Genomic DNA, 20,852 nt, shown 5'->3' with positions numbered 1-20,852 from the left:
AGCCCCGCTCTTCTCAACGCCGAGATACAGCGAGTTAGGGCAATATGTAACGTTCTACGGAGTACTCTGTACTAGTTAGTGTTTTGTGGATGACTGCTTTAAAGCAACATTGGAAGATTTCTTCCTTGCATGGCTGCAGGTAGTCCTCCATACAGAGTAGGACAGCATTGCCTGAATGACTTCGAGTGGCCACGTAGCGCTGTGGCGCCGAAGATCGGTGAACGGGCGCGATAACTGTGTGCGTGGTAGAAGCACGGGGTGGTTGGGATAGTGGAGATGTTTGCAAAAAGGGGATGGGGAATGTGCCCAGGTGGTATTGAACATGGGTTAAGCAGAAATTGGAGCTATGCGTCTAGCGTATTTCGTATATTCATATATATCAAGTGAGCTCTGGAGTCTAATATATAGACGAGATTGGATGACCAGTGAATGATCATGCTCGTAACAATTCTTCACATTTCTGTAGTCGAAGACCATTCGCTCTACAAATTATATATGAATCACGGTTAAATTGGGAATACCTTGGAGCTTTGAAGATTTTATGCAAACGGGAAGCAAATCACATATGTATATGTATGGCGCGGAAGTATTCTCCCGGGGAATTAGCGGCCGTTGAAGTAGCAGTCATGTCCGAGTCCCTGTGACGGATTTTTATTTCTTTATCTTTTGGTTTTGTTATCTTTTCTTTTATTTTTTTTAAGAAAAAAAGAATTAAAAAAAAAGAGAGAAAGGGGGAAAGATGTTAGGGTTAAAAAGACCATGTCGTGCATACCAAACCCGATACGATGAAGTCTATACTAAGTTAGGAACAAGATGAGAGCATCGGAATCGCACTCATCTCAAAATGGCTCAAGGAACTCTTTCCCGACACCAGTCAGAGTGTTAGATTATGGCCCACCTGTCACCGGGAGGCTGTCGTACATTGGTTTAATCCTGGTCCGTTTAAAAATTAGTCTTACCTTGTCCTACTTCATCCTAGTGTTATATCCACAGTTGCCAAGTGCCAGTTGAGACATATATTTACTCGAGATCTCTATTAACTCCCGTATCTGGCACTTTAAGGGATATTCAATGTACGCATAATTGGGAGAACTCATAGACTTTATACAGGATAGAGTTGAGCCAGGGGACACATCACATCTCAAAGAATCTGTTAATAGTTGGCCCAAATAAACCGTGATAGAGCAAGCCCTAACCGTCGGAGATAGTACCTTGTACATATATATTGTTCCATATTCCTCTCAGCTTGAGAGATATTATTATATTGTTCTTTGTAGGGCGATCAGAGAGATGTTCACATCTTGTTGACATTATTGTTGGCATTATAAGGGGTTTCAATTCCAGAATCTTGTAGCAAGGAGGTCAGGAGGTATAGTTTAACTTGTATGTCGTACTACGGAGTATGAAGTAGAGTGAAATGATTTAACGACTCACGTGTACTGTGGCAAAAAAAAAAAAAGCCATACCTATAAAGTACAACACCATCCCTACTCCGTACTTTGTATATCCAACGTTGTGGGGGATTTGACAAGCCTTGACTTGTGTGGCAAAACAATTATAGTGGGTGGGGTCTGACAACCCTCTGGTGGGGCTTGCAACGACACAGCCTCTATACAGAGTACTTTACAGGTAAATGTTAGGTGAAATTTGTATTTGAATGACGTTTCACGAAGGGGTTAAAAATAACATATTTAACTATATTAGTGTATAGTAGGGGGAAACTAAAGGTCAACTTCCGGAACCTTGCGCATGAAGCCATACAAAGGAGGTTGTATATTCTTTGGAGAAAAGAGAGGCGGAAAAAAAATTGTATCAGACTCTAGATCTCCTGATCGACAAAGTGAATCAAGAATATTAGAGATCGACTTCTTCGATCGAAAATAGACCCGTTTTTTATTTCTATTTCTTTTAATTGAAGAAAAAGAAAAGAAAAATATAGGAACACAATCAATGATATTTAGATATCCATATGTATAACAATGTACACAATATTATACGATGTAAAGTATAGAGGATTTCATGTTGAAAGATCTTGGTTGGGCCTATCATTTACCCCGGAAATTAACTCCGGGTAAGTAAATTAGGGTTATGGATATTCGAGCGATTACGCCTATGAAATGAACAATATACCAATATACGATATACAACATATAGTTATATAGTTCTATACATATGTAGCTATATAGGTACATATGTAGTTATATCATGTACTATTAACTATAGACTAAAGTACTATATACTCCGTACATAGGGAATAAATTATCTTATACTATATTCGTATTTCGTACTTAATACACTATTAACTCCGATACCTCCTGTTTTACCCTTCAATAGGGTACTTGTACTAGTACGATGTACTCTATATAGAAGATCACAACTTTTGATATATATATATATATATATCTATATTGGATTAAATTATTTGGTTTCTAGAACTTCTTTAATATATATCTCATTAACATGTCCTATTAACTTGCTTATTTTTTTTGGCCAACAATTGCATCTTTCAAAGGCCCACATCCGCCACACAGCTCTCGATCCCTCCCTTTTTTTTTTTTTTTTTTTTTTTTTATTTCATACGTTATTTTCCTGTTATTCCCCCTGCTATTTCTTCCCTCATTTCCTTATTTCCTTGATTTTTTTTCCCTTATTTCCCTTTCCCCCCCACTTTGCCTTCATGCCCTTCTAATCTGGGCACACAGTGAAGTTATTAGGTCTAGCGGGGCCCCTCCTCTCTTTCTCCATTCTATAATTCTTTCTATGTGTCTGTCTTCCATGTGATTACCATGCTTTCAAATGGTGGTTTGGAAGACAGAAAGTTGTTCTGATTAGCTATTTGCTATTTTTATCTGCGCTTGATGAGTGAACAGACACCTCGAGGCTATAGGCCTCTTGCGCCTCGTACCAAACTACTCGGTGGAAGCGGAGGGGGAGAGGGACCAGCGATTCCAGCTGGCGGGAATGCACCAGAAGAAAAACGTATGAGACGAGCATCGACGGCTTGTACAGAGTGTCAAAAACGCCGGACTAGGGTACCCATTCACTGCGCTTCCTATTTTCCTAACCTTTCTTCCCTTTTATCTCACCTAATATTTGCTCCAATGGATCCATCTGACCTGCTCTTCTTTTCTCTTTCTTGTTGCTAGTGTACCGGCCCTCCTCATTGCACCGAATGCTCAACCCACGCCCGCGAGTGTGTCTTCGATGAAGCCGCCGACAGACGCCGCAAGGCCTCCGCCAAAAGAATTCAGGATCAATTGGACCATTTCCGATCATTTGTGGACGATCTAATCGGGCTCATCCGCGAAAGTGATGGTACAACGGTGCAATCAATCGTCAATACCATACGATCGGGAGCAACCCCTGGAGAGATTCGAGACTATCTCACCCGCCTCTTGGAAGATGATAATCAACCCGACCCCCGCAATTCAAGCATGCGCGACGCAAACCTGAACCTGAACATTACTCCCAACAATAACATGGGCAATTACTTCAACTCTTCTCGTTGAATTAATCCATTATCTCTCCTCGGCCAATATACGCATCCCTGTATGAAGATGTGCCAGCGCTACTCCGTTCTCTCCCGAATCCTCTCCGCCCAGTCTTCTCGATCCCAAATCCTCGACCGATTAAACGAACATGGTTGTTTGATGGCGTTTCCTTCATAGCTGTTACTCGTGTCACGTTTCCCCTGAGATGCAGCAAGTCATTCACAGAGCCGTCACATTATTCCTCATTCTAGCTGTGTGACCAGCTCCATAATTATGTTTGTTGCCATATCTCGAGACAGATTGAGATCTCGCAAAGAAACCAAACTGTTCTTATTCTCTTCCCCGAGCCCTAGCATTATATTTTCTTTTTGTTGCAACTATTCTTTGCCATCCCAGTACCCGGGGCTTAGAAGGTTACAAGATTGCGGAGAGACCCGATGTACCTTGACAACAATGATACCCAGAGATACCCAGTTCTAGCTTGTAATATTCAGACTTTGTTTCTCGGGTTGGAGTTACATGCCGGGGTGTTTGTGGATTCAGAGCAAGGATCTTTTTTTAATACAAATATCGACTTTCGCATCATACAGTCGAGCTATCAAAATTTCCGTTCATTATCGATCTTTTGGCTCCTGTGTAGACAACACTAGACAGTACTAGATATCCAATGACTATCGCCCAATTGAAGTTTGACGAGATATCCCGGATATGGAAGGCCGTACCTAGGAAGGTAGTATAATGCGTTGTCCATAAAGGTCTATCAATCTTGGAACAAGTAACTATTTTTACTTCATCTCAAATCACCGAACCCACACACTACATGCTCATTTGGCATATGATGCGCTTCAATTATCCTTTGCATATTGAGCTCTTTATCAGAGTTGGCAAATTGCATTTCAGTATGATGTTGAATCCCCAGGCAGATCACATTGTCTCTTCTGCTGACTCCTATTAATCCTAGGGATATGATGTTAGTTAAACAGCTAATATATACGAACCTACGGTAAACTTGCTTTACAGAGCTTGTATAAAATTTTCTCTCAATTTGTAGTTACAGAGAGCAAATGAGCAATTTCGTCAATGTCCGACTACACGAGCGTCACTTTCAGTGAACTGCCCTTTACCCGATGAAAATCCCACCATAAGGAGATGATCTTGCTTGGTAATTGTTACTCATGTAGATCAACCCTTACCTGTACCTAGGCACTTTCAATATTACCTGCTTTGTACATACATATAATGTCCACGGCCTCGGGGGTACTTGATAGTTAGGTAAGAATCCGGGGAGGTGGAGGTCCCCGTGCCGACCGGAGACTTCCCGAGATCTGTGCTTTTCCAATTTCCCCCTCTTCCCCGGATACTTCTCCTCTTGAACTCCGTACATACCTCTAGATTGTCTCCTTTCGAAAAAATTCCTCGGGAATTAATTCCCTTTTTACTCCGCTTGTTTTTGCCGATCTCGATATGACAACCACTAGTGTTGCCATGCAGTCCCCTCGGCCCGCGACCAAACTAAATAAAACAACTTCAACAGAATTACCGTCTAACAAGAGGAAAGCATCCGACACATTAAAAGATGGTGTAACACACCGCCAGAAAATTACTAGAGCCTGTGACTCATGCAAATTAAAGAAAACCAGGTGTACTGGTACTCTACCATGCACAAGATGTACACGACTGTCACTGTTGTGCAGATACAACGCTGCATACTCTCGAGGGCTACCACCAGACCCTCTCCCTGCATCACCGAGTCCGATTTTAACACCGACTGGGCGCCGTGCATTTGAGAATGTGGATGTACGCACGTCCAGCCCTAATCTTCAGCGCAATGGTCGGGACTCGACTATGACCGACGATCTACTTTCAACCCAAACCCAAAAGCACCACCAGCACCAGCATGTGGTATCATCGCGGAACTCGCCAGAGCCAGGGTCAACTGATTTTGAGGGTAATTACCTCGGTCCTTCATCCGGTGTGTCATTCATCAATCGCGTATGGAGCCGTCTGCATCAGGATGAAACCACGCACTATCCGAACGAACCCCAAAATGAGTCCTCGCGGAATACAGCTGTCTTCATGTTTGGCGATAAGCCTTACTCTAACTCGCAGGAGGCGGAGTTTACCCTCCCGTCTTTGGAAAAGGCGCTGGAGCTGGTGGGAATTTACTTCGATTACTCTATGGTGACTTATCGGTTTGTGCACAGGAGCAATGTGGAAGAGTGGACTAGACAAGTTTACCAAAATAACATCAGCCTCTCCAATCTCCCTGTGGGAAACATGGTGGCTCGGACCGCTATCGTTCTCATGATCATTGCTGTGAGTACTTTGTACGTGGAAATGAGGCCCGGGGGGATGCCTAGTGGGCGGGGTGAAAGGCTAGAAAGGTCAGTAATCTTTCAATGTAGTCCAAAAAAAAGTGGCCTAACTGAGGGGTTACAGTGAGCGCTGGTATGCAGCCTCGAAATACATGTCTTCTCTCGAGTCAGGGCCGCCGCGGCTGGAAACAATCCAGGCCCGGCTCGGCCAATGCCTATATCTGCTGTCATCGTCACGGGCCAACGAATGCTGGTACTCATTCGGCACGACAATGCAGATCGTGACCGCACTCGGATTACACAGGAAGCAACCAGCAAAACTCTCGAAGAACGGGTGTTCTTATCTAGAATTGGAGCTTCGCAGGCGCATCTTCTGGAGTGTATACACTCTAGACAAATATCTAAGCATTATGTTCGGAAGGCCTCGACTGCTCCACGACGAGGATATCGACCAAGAACTACCGGAGGAGACGAACGACCAAGATTTACTGGAAGAAGATCCGACGCGAAGAACAGGATCCACAGACAGTATGATGATTGCTTCTGTTCTTCACTACCGGTGAGTCCCTCATATCTACCCTGTGCCTATACTCATATACTATACCTGGGCATCTAATACGGACCCCAGACTTGGTCGTATCCTGGGTGATATATCCCGCCAATTATACAGCATAAACACCCTCCCTCGAGACTCACCCCTCGAGACCGCAATCCGCCTAACCTCAGAACTCGAAAAATGGAAAGAAACCGTCCCACCCTTATTCAACAGTGTACACCCAACTAGTTTAATCCCGCCCCTCTGCCGCCAAAGCCAAGTCCTCCAACTCGCCTACTCGCACGCTATGATCCACGTCACTCGCTCATTCCTCTTGAACGATTTCACAGACCTCAGCCGTAGACCAACAGTCCCGCACCCGATGGTCAGCTCATATGTCCAGAAATGCATACAGGCTGCCGAGGACATCATGACCATAACCGATGGTCTCGCACACCAAGGTGTGCTGATCCAGTCATTTTGGTTCACGCACTATGTGTGTTTCTGTGCTGTTTTGGTCATTTACATCCATACTATCCAGCAGCACCGTAAGTCATTGGGCGGATCTAGCTCAGCCTCTGTCTCTTCGGCCGGAAGTCCCAATGATCCAGATAAATTGCGTCAGCTTTTTTCTCTCGCTGAATCTTGTCAGCAACACCTTGCTGAAGCTACGCGCAAGAACTGTCCAAGTCGTCGCTACGGGATTATTCTGGAGGAATTGAGACAGGAAGTTCATCGGCAGATTGGATCCAATGGGGTCTCTGTTGAAACCCAGGCTCATTCTTCTAGTGTAAATGATACTTTATATGTCTCGGGGGAGAGTTCACAGAATGCGGATGTAAAATCGGTTCTCTTTGACGCCCAGCCGGTTGATTTTATGATACAGCCAGCTGATTTGGGGGTGAATACGGGAGACGATGTAGGCTTCCTTGAGAGCCTCGAAGGATCGATATGGTGGGCTCAACTTGACTCATGGGTATGTATTGGGCTTTTCTTGACGAGCGCAAGTAATATCGCTCGCCTTTACACACCTTTTGTTAACACTTTTCTTTTTTTCTAGGCCTTGTCTAATCTCCCTAATGACCCATCTACGTTTAGCTTATAAATGGGATGTAGCTTACGAGTCACAAAGTCAAAATCGCGTTCAATTTCAAATATCTCCAGAGTTCGTGTTCTGGCCATTCTTCCCCAGCCACAAACCTTGATTCAGTGGCGTTCAATACTGCATGAGACCACCGCGGTGAATATTCTCCAAGTAGTCATCGAATCTTGCAGATATCTCAATCACATCCTTAAGGTGATCATATCCGAGAACTTCTCCTTTCCACTTCGCGTACTGACGAGCAGTGGTGATGGCATTCCGAATTTGCCGACCATTCAACTTCTCCCTCGGAAGCACATCCAAGCTTCCCATAAGATTCTCAATATCAATAGCACCTTCATCAAACTTATCTAGCCGATTGATGAAAGTTTTCCAAATAATTCGTCTCTGCTCCTCGCCGAGAGGGGGGTAGTGCAGTGCCAGCTGGATGCGCGATTTAAACGCCTCATCGAATGTGCCTACCCGGTTGGTGGTCAAGATCAAGATTCCCTCAAAATACTCCACCACACGCAAGAATGCCGATACTAGCGCATTTCGGTTAAGATCTTCCATCCCGCGCTGCTCGAGGAAAACATCTGCTTCATCGAGCAGGACTACGCAGTTCCAGATCTTGCCCAGGTGTAGCACGGACTCGAGGTACTTCTCTACTTCCTCTGGCTTGGTGCCGACGTCGCCACATGTGACTCGGTAGAGGGGCCTCTCAGCTATTTCAGCCACACTCTCTGCGGTCAGTGTTTTGCCTGTTCCAGGCCCGCCGTGGAGAAGCAAGATCAGCCCGTTGCCTTTTCCGGTGATCAGATCGGCGGAGTATTCGGGCTCCACGTAGTTGGTCACCAGTGCTTCGATAAGGTCTCTGGATTTGGAGTCGATGGCTAGACTCTCAAAGGCATCTTTGTTCCACTCGACATGCGAGATGCGGTCGACTGAGAGATCGAACCATTTCTTGCGCCGGAGGTTGAAGCCAGTTATCCTCGGGGGCATCAGCATGCCGAACGGCTCTAGCGGGGGTTGCTCTCTGGCCACGACTCGGTCATCGATCATCTTTCTGCGTGGTTCGTCATTCCAATACCCGCTCGAGGTTGGGTGCAGTCTTTTGTATGTCTTCATGTCTATGATATATCGGTCGTCGGCCTAGTAGCAGTGATCAGTTCAGTTCATCATTGCAGGTTGACAATAAATATATACCATAGTCTGGAAATTTTCTTCCTCAGTCGCCTGATAGGACACATACTTCTGTGTGCGGAATGACCAGAAAATCTCCCCACGGCGCTGGAGCTTCCGGACAAGATGATCAGGAGCATACTTGATTGGGAATACCGCAAGTTCCGTAATATCACACTCATTGTCTGAGTCACCATGGGGTAGAGGAAGGCTAGAATTGTGCGACAAGTAATCCAGTTGAGGCGACTTTGGCATCTCCATGGCGTGCTGCGACTTTGGCATCTCAAAAGTGAGCTTAGTCCAATATTTACAAAACTCGCCATTGAACTCCAAGGTCTCGGCGCCGATTAACCAACAAGCATTGCTGGTGCCATGAATGTCTGAGCTTTGGGATGGCCAGCCCGTGGCTACATAACCTATATGCTCCTTATCCTTATTCGAAACCAGGACTTCATTGGGCTTGAACAGGTATTGAACGTATTCTGGGCGAATTTTACCTTTCTCCAAAAGTAGGTCTGCTGCAGTATACTCATCGCCGTATGCCTCTTGGACATAGCCCATGAAGAGTTCAAATTTCCTTTGCGCCTCAACACTCAGCCCTTGTTTGATTTCCGATTCTCCAACGCCCCGGTTATGGTAGACAAAAAGATAAGGCGACTGGATCTCCCCCACGGTCCGGTAGATGTTGTTCATGGATCGAAACTCTTTGCCACTGAGGAAAGCTGCGATCACGTTTTTGAGATCTTCCGAAACTGGAAGAATAGTCTCGCTAAATGGTTCTGGCTTGCCGTACATTACGTTTGATGACTGTCGCTCAGCCCTTCTTTTGTAGTTCCGGAAAACCACGAAAGCGATGTCTCTGTTGAGAGCGAGATACAACTCGAAGTTGGTCAGCGGATCATTGCAGCGCAGATATGGCGCACCCATGTTTCGCTGGATGAGCTCAGGGGGGTCGGTATAAATCCCCATCCATGGAGACCTGGACCTTGACCTTGACCTTGACCTTGACCTTGACCTGTGTGGTCTGGGCCTGGGACGACTGAATTCATCGTCACTATCGCCCATGCCGTAATTGTCACTCGGATAGGTGTCATTTTTCTCAATCCTCTCAATCCGATAAAGGATCTGATACTTTGAGGCTATGGGCAGGGCAGGTTTTCCTTCCAGCTCCCGGACCTTATCTCGAAGAGCCTCAATTTGGGCCTTGAGGTCATTAGCCTCTGATAGAGATATAATTCCCTGGCTCGGAGGAGTGTATGTGTCTGGGTGAAAGGCGGTTGAGAACTGCGCATTCATATCGTACGAGTCCACAGATTGTGGAATACGGTTCCTTACTGGAGCGTAAGGGGAATTGGTAGGATACACCAGACTTGGGGCATATTCATAAGAGACAGGACCCGGCGGAAAAGGGCCTGGCATGTTTTGGTTGTTGACTACCGGCGGCCCAAAAGGACGGAAAGGGATATCAGTCTCGACTGGTCTTTGATATGCGCTGCTCTGGGATGCAGCCAACTGGCTTCGCCGGGCGTTGTTCTGCTGTTCTAGCAGCATCAATCGGAATGAGTGATCCTGGTTATTACGATTTTCTTGCTGCGTTCTGGGATTTGGGATATAATATGTACCATCAAGAGGGGGGGAGGAGGAGGAGGATTTGGGGTATAATATGTACCACCAAGAGGGGGGAGGGAGGAGGAGGAGGAGAAGGAGAAGAAGAAAGAGGAGCTCTTCCTCTGAGCAAAGCAGGAACCGGTTGCTCCTGCGATGCATCTTTACTCAGATCTTCTGAGATGGTGTTGGTCATGTACAGCTCGTCACGAGGACGAGCTGGGTTTGGATGAGTATTCATTCCCACGGATCACAAAGATGATCTCCAAGATAAATTCAATGAAATGTTGTATTGTCCAGAGGGAGGGAAGAGCAGACAATCATTAAGTGCGATATGAAGAAGATTGCCATCTCAACCAACCCCGCGTACTGAGCCTCTAGATTATCATGTGGTGTGGCTGTGTGCATGTGCATGTTAGGCTACATAGGTATATCTCCATGCATAGGTACCTATCTTGTGGATATGAGTGCATTCCAGATATCCATGTCCATCGAGTCCATGAGGTCCTACAGAAAGTCGGGTGGTGCCTGCCTTCCTGCGTGGTTGCCAGCCCTAACACCATGAGTACTTGATACTTCGCCGAAAACACCTGAGCTTTATGCTTTATGCTTCATGCATCATGCATCTACTCAATATATTGTTAAAGTCCACACACATTTCATTCATCATTCATTGGCTATAAGAGACAAAGATGACTACTTCCAGCAAGAAAGATACAACTCGACGAAGTCTTTTCAATCTCTGGATCCCAACTAAAGTCATCGTCTCTGGAAAACCAGACACATCCCCAACTGACTCTGGCACAACAGAAAGCCCGGCATCAGAGCCAATTATTCCAGAGGCAGGAAAGGATCGGCTTAGGGTTCGGTTGACTCGTAGCGGCTCCAAGATTCTATTGTTGCTAGGCTTGCGTGGTTCATCCAAGAGTGAGTGGTGTCTTTCTTTTTATACCAGACCTTCCACTGATTTTCCATTGCAGGCAACAAAGGATTTAGTGTCAACACTGATTGCTCTGATTCCGTACAGGCCGGCGACGAAAGCCCAGGTCCCTCGAACTCATCCTCCCCAAGTGGCAATGGCAATGACAGCCCAGGATATCTGACTGCAGTTGAGTCCCCACAAAGTGAACCACTACCTGTCACTCCTTCGCTCAGCACCCCCACCGAAGGGGTTGAAACTTTGTCTGAGCCTCTTCCTGACCTACGACCATCACCCGATAGTCAGGGTGAATTGCCTGTTGTCGGCAACGTGCAGCAACATGCCACAGGTGGAGATCTCCCGCCAACTACTATCGCTGAGCAACCAAGTCAAACAAATTCAAAATTTGTCGATCGCTTTTCGCATAGGATTTCGCTAGCGTTTGGCCAGCCCACTGTCATACGACGTGCGCATCTTCGGTCAAGACCGAGTGTTATTCGCGTCAATTCTCCAGTATTAGACGAACTGGGCAAGCAGAGTGATGGTGCAAATGATAGCTCGGAACCATCAACCAGCCCCAGTAGTGGTGGGTCTCCTGCTGGTGGGCAGTCAAGTTCACTGACTCCGCCCACATCTGGCGAGCCATCTCCTTCCTCGGATAAAGAGAAACTGCACGATGGACACGAAAATGCGGTGGTGCGTTGGCCCTCTCTCTCCGAGATTAATGAAGCTGCCAACCCATCTGGTACCAATGCAGTCACAATATTGCCATCAATCAAAACGGTGGAAGCGACATCTGTGGCAAAAGTTTACTTGGAACTATACTTCAATTCCATTTTACAAAACAGAGATCCGCGCCAGCAACGTCAGCTTGAGTTGGAGCAGCATATCTATGCGTTTGATCTCACACCTGAAGAGCAGTTGATGACAAGACACAACTGGGTCTTGCGAGAGAACGATCATCTTCGACAGTGCCGTGTGCTCAAATCAAATCGATACTGCACTCGAAGCGAATGTGCCATGTCTGTCGCAGGTTACAAACCTATAAAGGTGCTCGGGAAGGGAAGCTTTGGTGTTGTGCGTCTTGTTCGACAGAACGACTCTGATTTGAAGAGTTCTCATGAAGATGACCCTCCAACTTCCAAAGACAACAATGGCCACTCCAGATCGAATCCACTCGGAGCTCTGATGTCTGCCGTGGAAGGTGCAAAACAAAGCCGCCGAAGGTACATGACTGGCGAAAAGAAGGAGGTATATGCCATGAAAGTCATTAAAAAGGCAGAGATGATCCGTAACTCCCAGGAAGGCCATATTCGAGCGGAAAGAGATTTCCTTGTTGCCTCTGAGACCTCTCGCTGGGTTGTTCCTTTGATTTCCAGCTTTCAAGATGCCAACAATCTGTATCTTGTGATGGATTACATGGTTGGTGGTGACTTTTTGGGGCTACTGATACGCAAAGATACACTCCGTGAGGACTGGGCACGTTTTTACATCGCCGAAATGATATTGTGCATTGAGGAGGCACATCGGCTTTTGTGGATCCATCGCGATGTCAAGCCTGATAACTTCCTCATCTCTGCGTCGGGTCATTTGAAAATTTCAGACTTCGGTCTGGCTTTTAATGGACATTGGTCGCATGATCAAGCTTATTATAATAGCCATCGCTACTCCTTGCTGGAGAAACTTGGCATTGATGTCAAGGGTGATTCCGAAGACCAGAAGAACGCCGCAGAAGCGAAAGAGCTTGCGCCTGATATAAAATTGCACAGTATGAATGGCCATACTCTTCATGGGCCAACCTCGACAAGTTTGTTGGAGTGGCGAGACAGCAAGGGGCGACGCAGATTCGCAAAAAGTGTTGTTGGAACCAGTCAATACATGGCACCTGAGGTTATTCGCGGTGAAATGTATGACGGACGATGCGACTGGTGGAGCTTGGGTATCATTCTATACGAGGTACGTCGCTCAGATTCCTGTTTTATGTGGATCAAGTTCTCATAGTGTTTCCAGTGTCTATATGGTTTCACGCCCTTTGCTTGTGAAAATCGCCACGATACAAAGATCAAGATCCTTGTAAGTAACTTCTCTGTTCCCTTGTTCTGGTGAACATTTCATTCTGAAATCTCCCCAGCAACACACCAGAACTCTGCGATTTCCGCGGGAGAAATCCACCGACAAGTTAGTCTCTCAGGATGCCATGGATCTGATTACCAGGATTCTCCAAGAGCGCGAATATCGCCTGTGCTCTCCGAAGTATCAAGCTAATGATATATTGAATGGACGTCCTGTCTCAACTCAAATGCTGTACTCCATGGACCCGCGGTATAGAAATATCGCGAGCTACTATGTATACCCGAATGATGCAGCAGACATCAAGATTCATCCATTCTTCCGAGGTATCCGATGGCAAGATCTCCACATGTGCCAGCCACCAGTGGTCCCTAGGGTTAGGAACTGGGAGGACACTAGATATTTTGACGACTGGAAGGTCGGCGACATTGCCGAGCATGCTGTTGGTAATGGCTCGGAGGATGCTGACCAAGAGCCTGACGAGATCACCCCTGGGAACCAAGAAAGAAGTTTAGCAGAGAACGCTGTTGGGCCACCAATTGCTGCGGCTACCACGCGCACAGCACAGGAGCAGGCAAAAGACGCCGAAACGAAAAAGGAGAAGAAGCGGCCACGCGATAAGATCCTTCGAGACAAACAGCTGAGCAAGACAGTCCTAGAAATTCGCAAAAAGGGCGCTTTTCTGGGATATACATACCGGCGACCCAATGACGTTGCTTTGGCTTTCAGCACAGAGCGAGGGCGTCAACCGCATACCAGAGGCCAATTGGCTGGCCTGTATGCATCTTGATTATACAAAGCAAAGTCGTGAAATGGAGATTTGACGCCCTACTCGACTTGGAGCAAACCGTCGGCTATTGTTATATTTCCCTTCATGCGACAAACATACATATCCATACAATCCACTCCCCATCTTGTATAGCGCCTCATTCCCTCATAGGGAACTGTTGACCCTCCTTGGTTTTTTACTCCACTCTCCCTCCTATTTATCATTAGGAATGAATATACATATGTATAACCCTGGAGGTCATTCCTGTCCATTTTCTCTCATGAGCTTCAAGTATAGCCCACTCATTTTGTTTCCTTTTCAGCCAGCCCTCTTCATGAACAAGCGTTTAATTACGGATAGAAGATGCTGGCCTACTCTGCATAAAAAGTACTGTCATCAGATTGATTACATCCTATTTCCTATGATACTTCATCAAAGATGAATGAAGTGCAACACACAAAAGCAACAGAAACAACGCTGGGAATTTCATACAAACAGCAGGGAGCAAGTGTCTATGTACGGTCTCAAATCACATCTGGTAGGTAGGAAACCCGGGTATCGGAGAGCAAATTCAGGATAGAGAATGGTTCAAGGGGTATCAAGTTCGGGGTAGATGGATATGAAGGGGGAAATCATTAAGGAGGTAGATGCGTAAGTGGCACAGAAAAAATGAACCGAGTTCACAGAACGGGCGCGCTCATAGAGAAAGCCGAATCCGTGACACGATCCTCAGGTTTCATAGTACCATTGAGCAGTGGACAGAGCTTCTTGTTTGTTTTGATGTGACCGACCTGGCCGCAGTTGGCACACTTGCGCTGAGTACCAGCAGGCTTGCCGTCCGGATCACCGGAACGAGGAATGCCTTTTTGCTTCTCGCGGGCGAAACGACGTTCCTTGTTACGGTTCAGACGGCCGAGCTCGGCCTCGATCAACTTTCTATTACGGGCGTCGACCTCTGGATCGCCCGTAGGCTGGAGAGATTCCAGCTTTGTGTGCATGGCTTCGTTGTGGTGACGGTGCTGGATATAGTGCCTGATCACTCGGGGATCGAAAACATGTTGTTCTTGCTCCACGATTTCGCCGTTTTCTTGCTTAATCTGGCGGGTGATGCGCAACACTTTGCCGCGCTGGCTGTTGAAACTCATTTTACTGAACTGACTTGTTGTCTCATCGTCACGACGATATGGCCCAGGTGTGGGCGCTTCGGATCGGGGCGTTGGTTTATTGAATTGGTATTCCTCTTCTTGATCCACGTCGCTTTCCTGGTCGGAATGCTCAATGGTGGAGGATAAGCTGCTTTTTTGAGCATCCCAAATCCGACGAATGGATGTTTCGTATGACCTTTGTTGGCGGGCAACATTGTAGCTGTGGCCACCAAGCTCCTTCAGCCGCTGCGCGTCCAGTTTATCTTCAACACTTTCGCCGATAGCCTTGAACCCACCCTTCATGCTTGTTTTGATGAAGTTATAGCCCTCACCACGGCCAGTTGGGTCTCCTTCGCCATGAAGTTTCAGCATAGCCTTGCCTTGGGAGGCCAACAAAAAGTTGCGAGTTGCCTTCCAGGGAGCCATCTGCTGCTCGAAGCTCTCGAATTCTTCATCTTCTTCGTTTTCGCCGCCAGTCTCGGCATCATTACCATAACCGGTGTCGTGGAGATGCTGCTGTCCAATCTGCATGGATTCCAGAAGACAAACATCTTCGGGCTGGACCCACGAGCGGATTGTGTCTTGGTCAGGGAGAACCGGATCCAGTGGCTTCCAATATTTAGTGTCTTTATCGTGTTGAAGGAAATCCTTGACCTTCTGTCGGTTCTGCATATCCGTTGTGTTTGGTATGTGAGCTGTAACATCGCTGATTGCAAGTCGCTCATCCGGGCTCTTCTTCAATAAACGATACACCAACATCTTCATACGATTCTTGGCAACAGTTGTCACCTTGCGCGAATGTGGCCCAGGGATGTCAACCGATGGGAATTGCTGTCCGGCAACGTAGAAATTTTCGATGTTACGCAGGAAATAGTCACTGCCATCGACTCCAGTGGTGCTACGGACCACGAGGAAGTCCGTAGATTTGGGTTGGTGCTGGAATAGCGGTGCTCGATACATGGAGTTTGAGATTGCGGGGGAAATTTCACCAGGGTCAACATGGCCAAAGATTGAGTAGGGACTCTTGTCTTGGGGCAAGAGAACAACTGTTTCACCAATATCTGCCCTTGGGCGAGTGGGATCATCAATATTCTTTCGCCGGTAATAATTGATGAAACGGTTGCACATTCCAAAGTTAGCTAGTGTCATGGGCAGCTCCTCAGAGTACTCCACCAGCAAGACATTCGAGTTGTCTCCCATGGACAATGACTTTGTAGAGTCATAGACAGTTTTCGCATCTTTGCCACGCAAATGTCTGCGTTTCATCTGAGCAGGGTTTTTGAACCAAACCGTTTGCCCAGGCCGGAAAGCCAAAGCAGGTCGGTGGAACGATCTAGCTTCAGCCTTGGCTAACTCAGTCTTGTAGTAGGGCCACTGCAAACGCAGCGCTGGCAGGGCGTGCTCAAGTGTCACGTTGCCAAGAGTACTGCGGATCTTGTTCTGATGGTTCTGTTTGAGCATGTCGTATGCTTGATCATTTGAAATGTTGTATCGCTGAGTGAGACGGCGCGTTAGATTCAGGTCCACTTCATCCCTGGTGCGAGGAGCGGTGTGTTTCGGCTTGTTTGCTACGGCATCCACTCTTAATTCGTCGACAAGAATGTTCGGATCATTGAGATCAATTGTGACTCTCTTTGCGATTTTCATTGTCGCTTGTTCCGGGTCATCCAATAATGGGATATCAATATGTGACAGAGCAATGACATCCATCGGAGTCGGGCCGGTCTTTCGTTTCTTGTTCGGAAGCTCAGTTTCCATGAGCCAATCTGCTTCATCCTCGTCAAAAAAAACATCTTTTCTTTGTGCCAATGGAGTATCTTCCGGGTCAATGCTGGAGACGTCATCCTTAACATCCCAGTCCACGCAAATCGTTCGAAGATCCTGCATGGTGAAGCCACCGGGTAGTACTTCATCCTCCGCGTCATCCATGTCAATATCATCCTTTGAATCCTCATCCGCCTCTTCTCCTTCGTCTTCGCGGTCCGACTGTGTGATCATCACCAAGCCAAGAGTTTCATGATCAAGGCCACGCTTGAGGGGTTGACCGGTTCTGAATGAACGCTCATGGTCAGCTGCCAGTTCGATATTCACTTTCGTGGGCAAGACAGGTTTGGGCGGCTTGGCCGGCTGTTTTCCAATGAATATGGCCTTCTTGTGCGGAATCAACTCGAGCCAACGTGGAAGAGTGTTGCGGTCGAACGAGGGAAACAAGGAATGCAGAAGCTCTTCGTGGTTCTCAGGCGGCGCGGGTGGGTTTTCGACGCCTGACATAGCGAACAACTGCTGCTGAAGTTTCCAAGCGCGAAGCTCGACAGGATTCATATCTTCCGACAGGATACTGTCATCATCTGGGAATTCATCTTCCTCCATCATCGGTGGCTCTGGCTGCGGTTTAGAGGTCAATGGGATGGGTGGTAGGTCAACTGGCGCATCTGTTAAGGGCATTTCTTCGTCTTCGAAAAGGCCACGGGTAGAATCATCCTGTCCAGCAGGAGGCGGCGAAAAAGAACCTTCGCCAAAAAGGTCATCGAGATTGTCATCCTGAGTCTGAGTGCCCTCCCCCTGGTCACCAAAGAGATCGTCGCCGTTTCCGAAAAGAGCGGCGTCGTCTGAGCCCAGGTTCGCGAAAGGATCTTGGTTGTCATCCACCGCAGGCAGGGCTGGGGTTGGGCCTCCCACGACCTCTTCCTCCGGAAGTTCATCGTCATCGAAGTCCTCGTAGTCGATCGCATCGTCGGCTTTTTCGCCAACTTCCAGATCACGCGACAAGAAATCTAGAGAGGGGCCGTTATCTTCGTAGTTGTTCAGTTGTCGCATCACATCGTCGAAATCGGCATCTACCTCGCCCTCCGGGACCTTCGGTGTTGCGTGAGGCATGATAGGTAGGTACGCTTGTGTTCAAGGTGAGAGGAGTGTTGTAAATGAAGAAATCGTTAGATTCAACAAGTTGGTGAGAGAAATCGTAGGTTAAGAATGTAAGCGCGAGCCAGACAGGCGACGACGCGATTCAGAATATGCACATCTGGGTATTATACGAGTCTTCGATTTAGACGTGGGTTTTGCCGTGGCTTTATTCGCGCATGGGAGAGAAGAAGAGGGGTGTGTCCAAGAGGTGGTCGTAGAGAGAGAAAACGGGTTTCCAGGATAATGCGCAAGGGACGGGTTACGCTAACCCGATAAGGCAATCAGCTGCCTGAAATTCAATATGTTTTCGAAATGGCTCAATAGGATCTTTTCAAAAAAAAAAAAAGACAATGAACAAGAGGAAAAAAAAAAAAAAAAACTTGATTGGAAGTAAAAATACATTTCATGAAATTATTGTCAGATGAATAGCAACCATAAGTCATGACACATTGAAATCCCCATAGAAAATACACAGCGCCTTACTTGCACCCTCCATGCAATAGTGCATTACTGTAGCCTTGTCACCGTCAGGAACCAGCTTTGCAATTTGTTTCAAATCAGATGTCCTTGGGATGTAAAGAACCATGTGCTTGCTGAATGCTGAGTATTCATCATACAATCTTTGGAGGGAATATGGCTCCATGGTCTTCAGGTTGAATACCTGATCTGAACGATATCCTGGGCCTGTTACATTTAGTTCATGTCACAGAAATAAAGACTTGGTAACACTTACCTCCCCACGGTGGGCTGGCAAAGATGACACTGTACGGCGCCAGTTCTTTAAGTTGATTCTTTAGAATCTCGAAACAATCGCCTTCAAACCAAGTGATCTTGTCCTCCACCCCATAGATTTTCGCATTATGCTTTGCGCACTTAAGGACAGCAGGATTTTTCTCAATCGCGTAGATTCGTTTCCATTTTCCGGTCAGGGCAAATGCAATGGTGTTTCCGCCTGCGCCAGCGAAGGCGTCCACGAGAATCCTGCGCCCAGCAGGCGCTGATTCGGCAATCTGTGAAGCTATTTGGCTAAATGAAGGTTAGCAGAAAGTCCGATGTAACAGAAAAGAGTCACGAACTTGGCGACTGGTTCTGGTGTGACGCCAAACCAAGCATCATCGGTCAACCATACACCATCGTCGTACTTGGAAAAGATCCGGTAGCGTTGTGCCCAGTAGCTTGTGATTGGGTTAGCATTGGTATTTTTCGGTGACAATGACACTTACTTTTGGATGTCCCAAGGCACTTCGTGCAAACTGCTGTAGTGATGCACCTCTGGAGGCGCGTCTTCGTCTGCCATGATACAGTGCGGCGATAAAGCAAGATGATCGATTCTCGATAACTAACTGATAAAGATGGGTGGTGTTTGCATGGTTTGCACCTATGTATCTGGCCAGCTCTCATGCCCGAGGTAAACACACCTCCAGAGCTAACCATAGCTTCTTTACTTACTCTCATCCGATCGTCTCTCGCAATCTGAGTTATAACAGAGAATTATGTTCGGCGCATTAAATCGCTTCATAGGCCGGCTAGATGGGGAGCCTGGCCAACAGCCTCGAAACGGCCCCAGTGACAACGCATTCGGTTTCCAGGTCCTCCGCAACAAAGACCCGGAACTGCCTCTAGAGCCGTGGTTTGACTTTATTGTGGGCATAAATGGCCATACAATTGTGAGTACAAAGGATCATTCTACTTCCCGGCATTATAGCATCGCTCACACTGACATACAGGAAGATCCAGATCCGAACCTCTTTGCGACAGAATGCCGAAATTGCGCTGGGGGAAGCTTGACACTTGAAGTGTGGAGTGCTAAGGTAAATGACACTAGGATTCTACGTATATATTTCAGCTAAATTAATATCCTATCAGGGTCAACGATCGCACACAATCACTCATCCTATACCACCAACGAACCCCTCCCTCGGCCTCGCACTGCAGCTTGCTCCCCTCTCTTCTACGCAACACATCTGGCATGTTATTGCAATTCCATCACCTCTCAGCCCCGCATACCGAGCTGGGTTGCTTCCTTACTCAGACTATATCATTGGAACCCCCAGCGGGACGTTAAGAGGGGAGTCGGCACTTGGGGAGTTGGTTGAAGATCATCTAAATCGCACGCTGGTCCTATGGGTTTACAATAGCGAATTTGATGTAGTTCGCGAGGTCGAGCTCGTTCCTACCAGGGGCTGGGGTGGTGAGGGCGCCCTTGGTGCAGAGCTAGGATACGGTGCTCTTCACCGACTACCCATTGGGATTGGAGAAGAGGTTGAGGGACCAGGAGAGGTTGTGTTCGAGACACGCGAGGATGGCACTGCTATCCCGGTTGGTGGCCCTGCAAGCGTTGTCCCTGGCATAGCAGCTTCGCCGAGTAACTTCCTGATCCCAGCAAACCTTGCAGCGCCGCCGCCCCTGGCCTCCGCTCAAGCAAGAGCTGCTTCGCCGCTAGAGAGCAGATCACCCGCCAGCCGTCGTGCAGGTAAATCACGGCCAGCAGCATCGTCCAACAGAGCCTTTGATGATTACTTTGCGGAGGGTGAAGAGAAAAGTCGGGCGCAAGACTATGCGCCGTCACGGCATGGAACTCCTCTACCTCCGCCGCCGAAGTTAGGAGTCTCGCCTTCTCACTCGGGTAGCCCTGCGCCGGAAGGATCACTAGGACCTGCGCAGGAAGAATGAATGGATTAGACAAATCAGAAATCAATTTAATGTATAGAGTATGACGACATCAAATTATGTCGATCATCGCAAGCTACCTATTCCCATTTGCAAGCGTACGCTCACGAGCTCTTGCTAGGCCACCTGTTTTTATGACTGAACGATTCAAACAAAAGGAATCAAT

The 20,852-nt window shown here is 47.3% G+C and overlaps 7 protein-coding genes across 7 annotated transcripts; 4 read left to right on the top strand and 3 right to left on the bottom strand.

Annotated features, from left to right (window-relative positions):
• Window positions 1–2,858: 2,858 nt before the first annotated feature.
• On the top strand, window positions 2,859–3,509 carry N7479_006857 (Zn(II)2Cys6 transcription factor domain-containing protein; the record flags this gene model as incomplete). Its single annotated transcript, XM_057254551.1, has 2 exons — window positions 2,859–3,032; window positions 3,147–3,509. 2 exons carry the CDS (start codon window positions 2,859–2,861, stop codon window positions 3,507–3,509), a joined length of 537 nt encoding a protein of 178 aa, XP_057108413.1.
• Window positions 3,510–4,955: 1,446 nt separating this feature from the next.
• Window positions 4,956–7,446, top strand: N7479_006856 (Zn(II)2Cys6 transcription factor; the record flags this gene model as incomplete). The annotated part of the gene is made up of 4 exons (XM_057254550.1): window positions 4,956–5,875; window positions 5,931–6,365; window positions 6,435–7,317; window positions 7,402–7,446. The coding sequence occupies 4 exons, from the start codon at window positions 4,956–4,958 to the stop codon at window positions 7,444–7,446; spliced, it is 2,283 nt and encodes a 760-aa protein (XP_057108412.1).
• Window positions 7,447–7,557: 111 nt separating this feature from the next.
• On the bottom strand, window positions 7,558–10,450 carry N7479_006855 (ATP-binding protein; the record flags this gene model as incomplete). The annotated part of the gene is made up of 3 exons (XM_057254549.1): window positions 7,558–8,574; window positions 8,629–10,194; window positions 10,274–10,450. 3 exons carry the CDS (start codon window positions 10,448–10,450, stop codon window positions 7,558–7,560), a joined length of 2,760 nt encoding a protein of 919 aa, XP_057108411.1.
• A 451-nt stretch (window positions 10,451–10,901) lies between these two features.
• Window positions 10,902–13,988, top strand: N7479_006854 (serine/threonine-protein kinase; the record flags this gene model as incomplete). Its single annotated transcript, XM_057254548.1, has 4 exons — window positions 10,902–11,136; window positions 11,190–13,084; window positions 13,139–13,201; window positions 13,260–13,988. 4 exons carry the CDS (start codon window positions 10,902–10,904, stop codon window positions 13,986–13,988), a joined length of 2,922 nt encoding a protein of 973 aa, XP_057108410.1.
• A 659-nt stretch (window positions 13,989–14,647) lies between these two features.
• N7479_006853 (DUF3591 domain-containing protein) lies at window positions 14,648–17,989 on the bottom strand (the record flags this gene model as incomplete). Its single annotated transcript, XM_057254547.1, has 1 exon — window positions 14,648–17,989. The coding sequence occupies one exon, from the start codon at window positions 17,987–17,989 to the stop codon at window positions 14,648–14,650; it is 3,342 nt and encodes a 1,113-aa protein (XP_057108409.1).
• Window positions 17,990–18,400: 411 nt separating this feature from the next.
• Window positions 18,401–19,313, bottom strand: N7479_006852 (RNA methyltransferase; the record flags this gene model as incomplete). Its single annotated transcript, XM_057254546.1, has 4 exons — window positions 18,401–18,700; window positions 18,750–19,042; window positions 19,093–19,191; window positions 19,240–19,313. 4 exons carry the CDS (start codon window positions 19,311–19,313, stop codon window positions 18,456–18,458), a joined length of 711 nt encoding a protein of 236 aa, XP_057108408.1. The 3' UTR covers window positions 18,401–18,455.
• A 196-nt stretch (window positions 19,314–19,509) lies between these two features.
• N7479_006851 (uncharacterized protein) lies at window positions 19,510–20,689 on the top strand (the record flags this gene model as incomplete). Its single annotated transcript, XM_057254545.1, has 3 exons — window positions 19,510–19,683; window positions 19,744–19,827; window positions 19,883–20,689. 3 exons carry the CDS (start codon window positions 19,510–19,512, stop codon window positions 20,687–20,689), a joined length of 1,065 nt encoding a protein of 354 aa, XP_057108407.1.
• Window positions 20,690–20,852: the final 163 nt, after the last annotated feature.

This window comes from Penicillium vulpinum (genome assembly GCF_028829585.1).
Source record: "Penicillium vulpinum strain IBT 29486 chromosome Unknown utg000003l_segment0_segment0, whole genome shotgun sequence".
Lineage (NCBI taxonomy): Eukaryota > Fungi > Ascomycota > Eurotiomycetes > Eurotiales > Aspergillaceae > Penicillium > Penicillium vulpinum.
The sequence above is the reverse complement of the archived record's forward strand: the minus strand, read 5'-3'. Positions and strand labels throughout refer to the sequence as shown.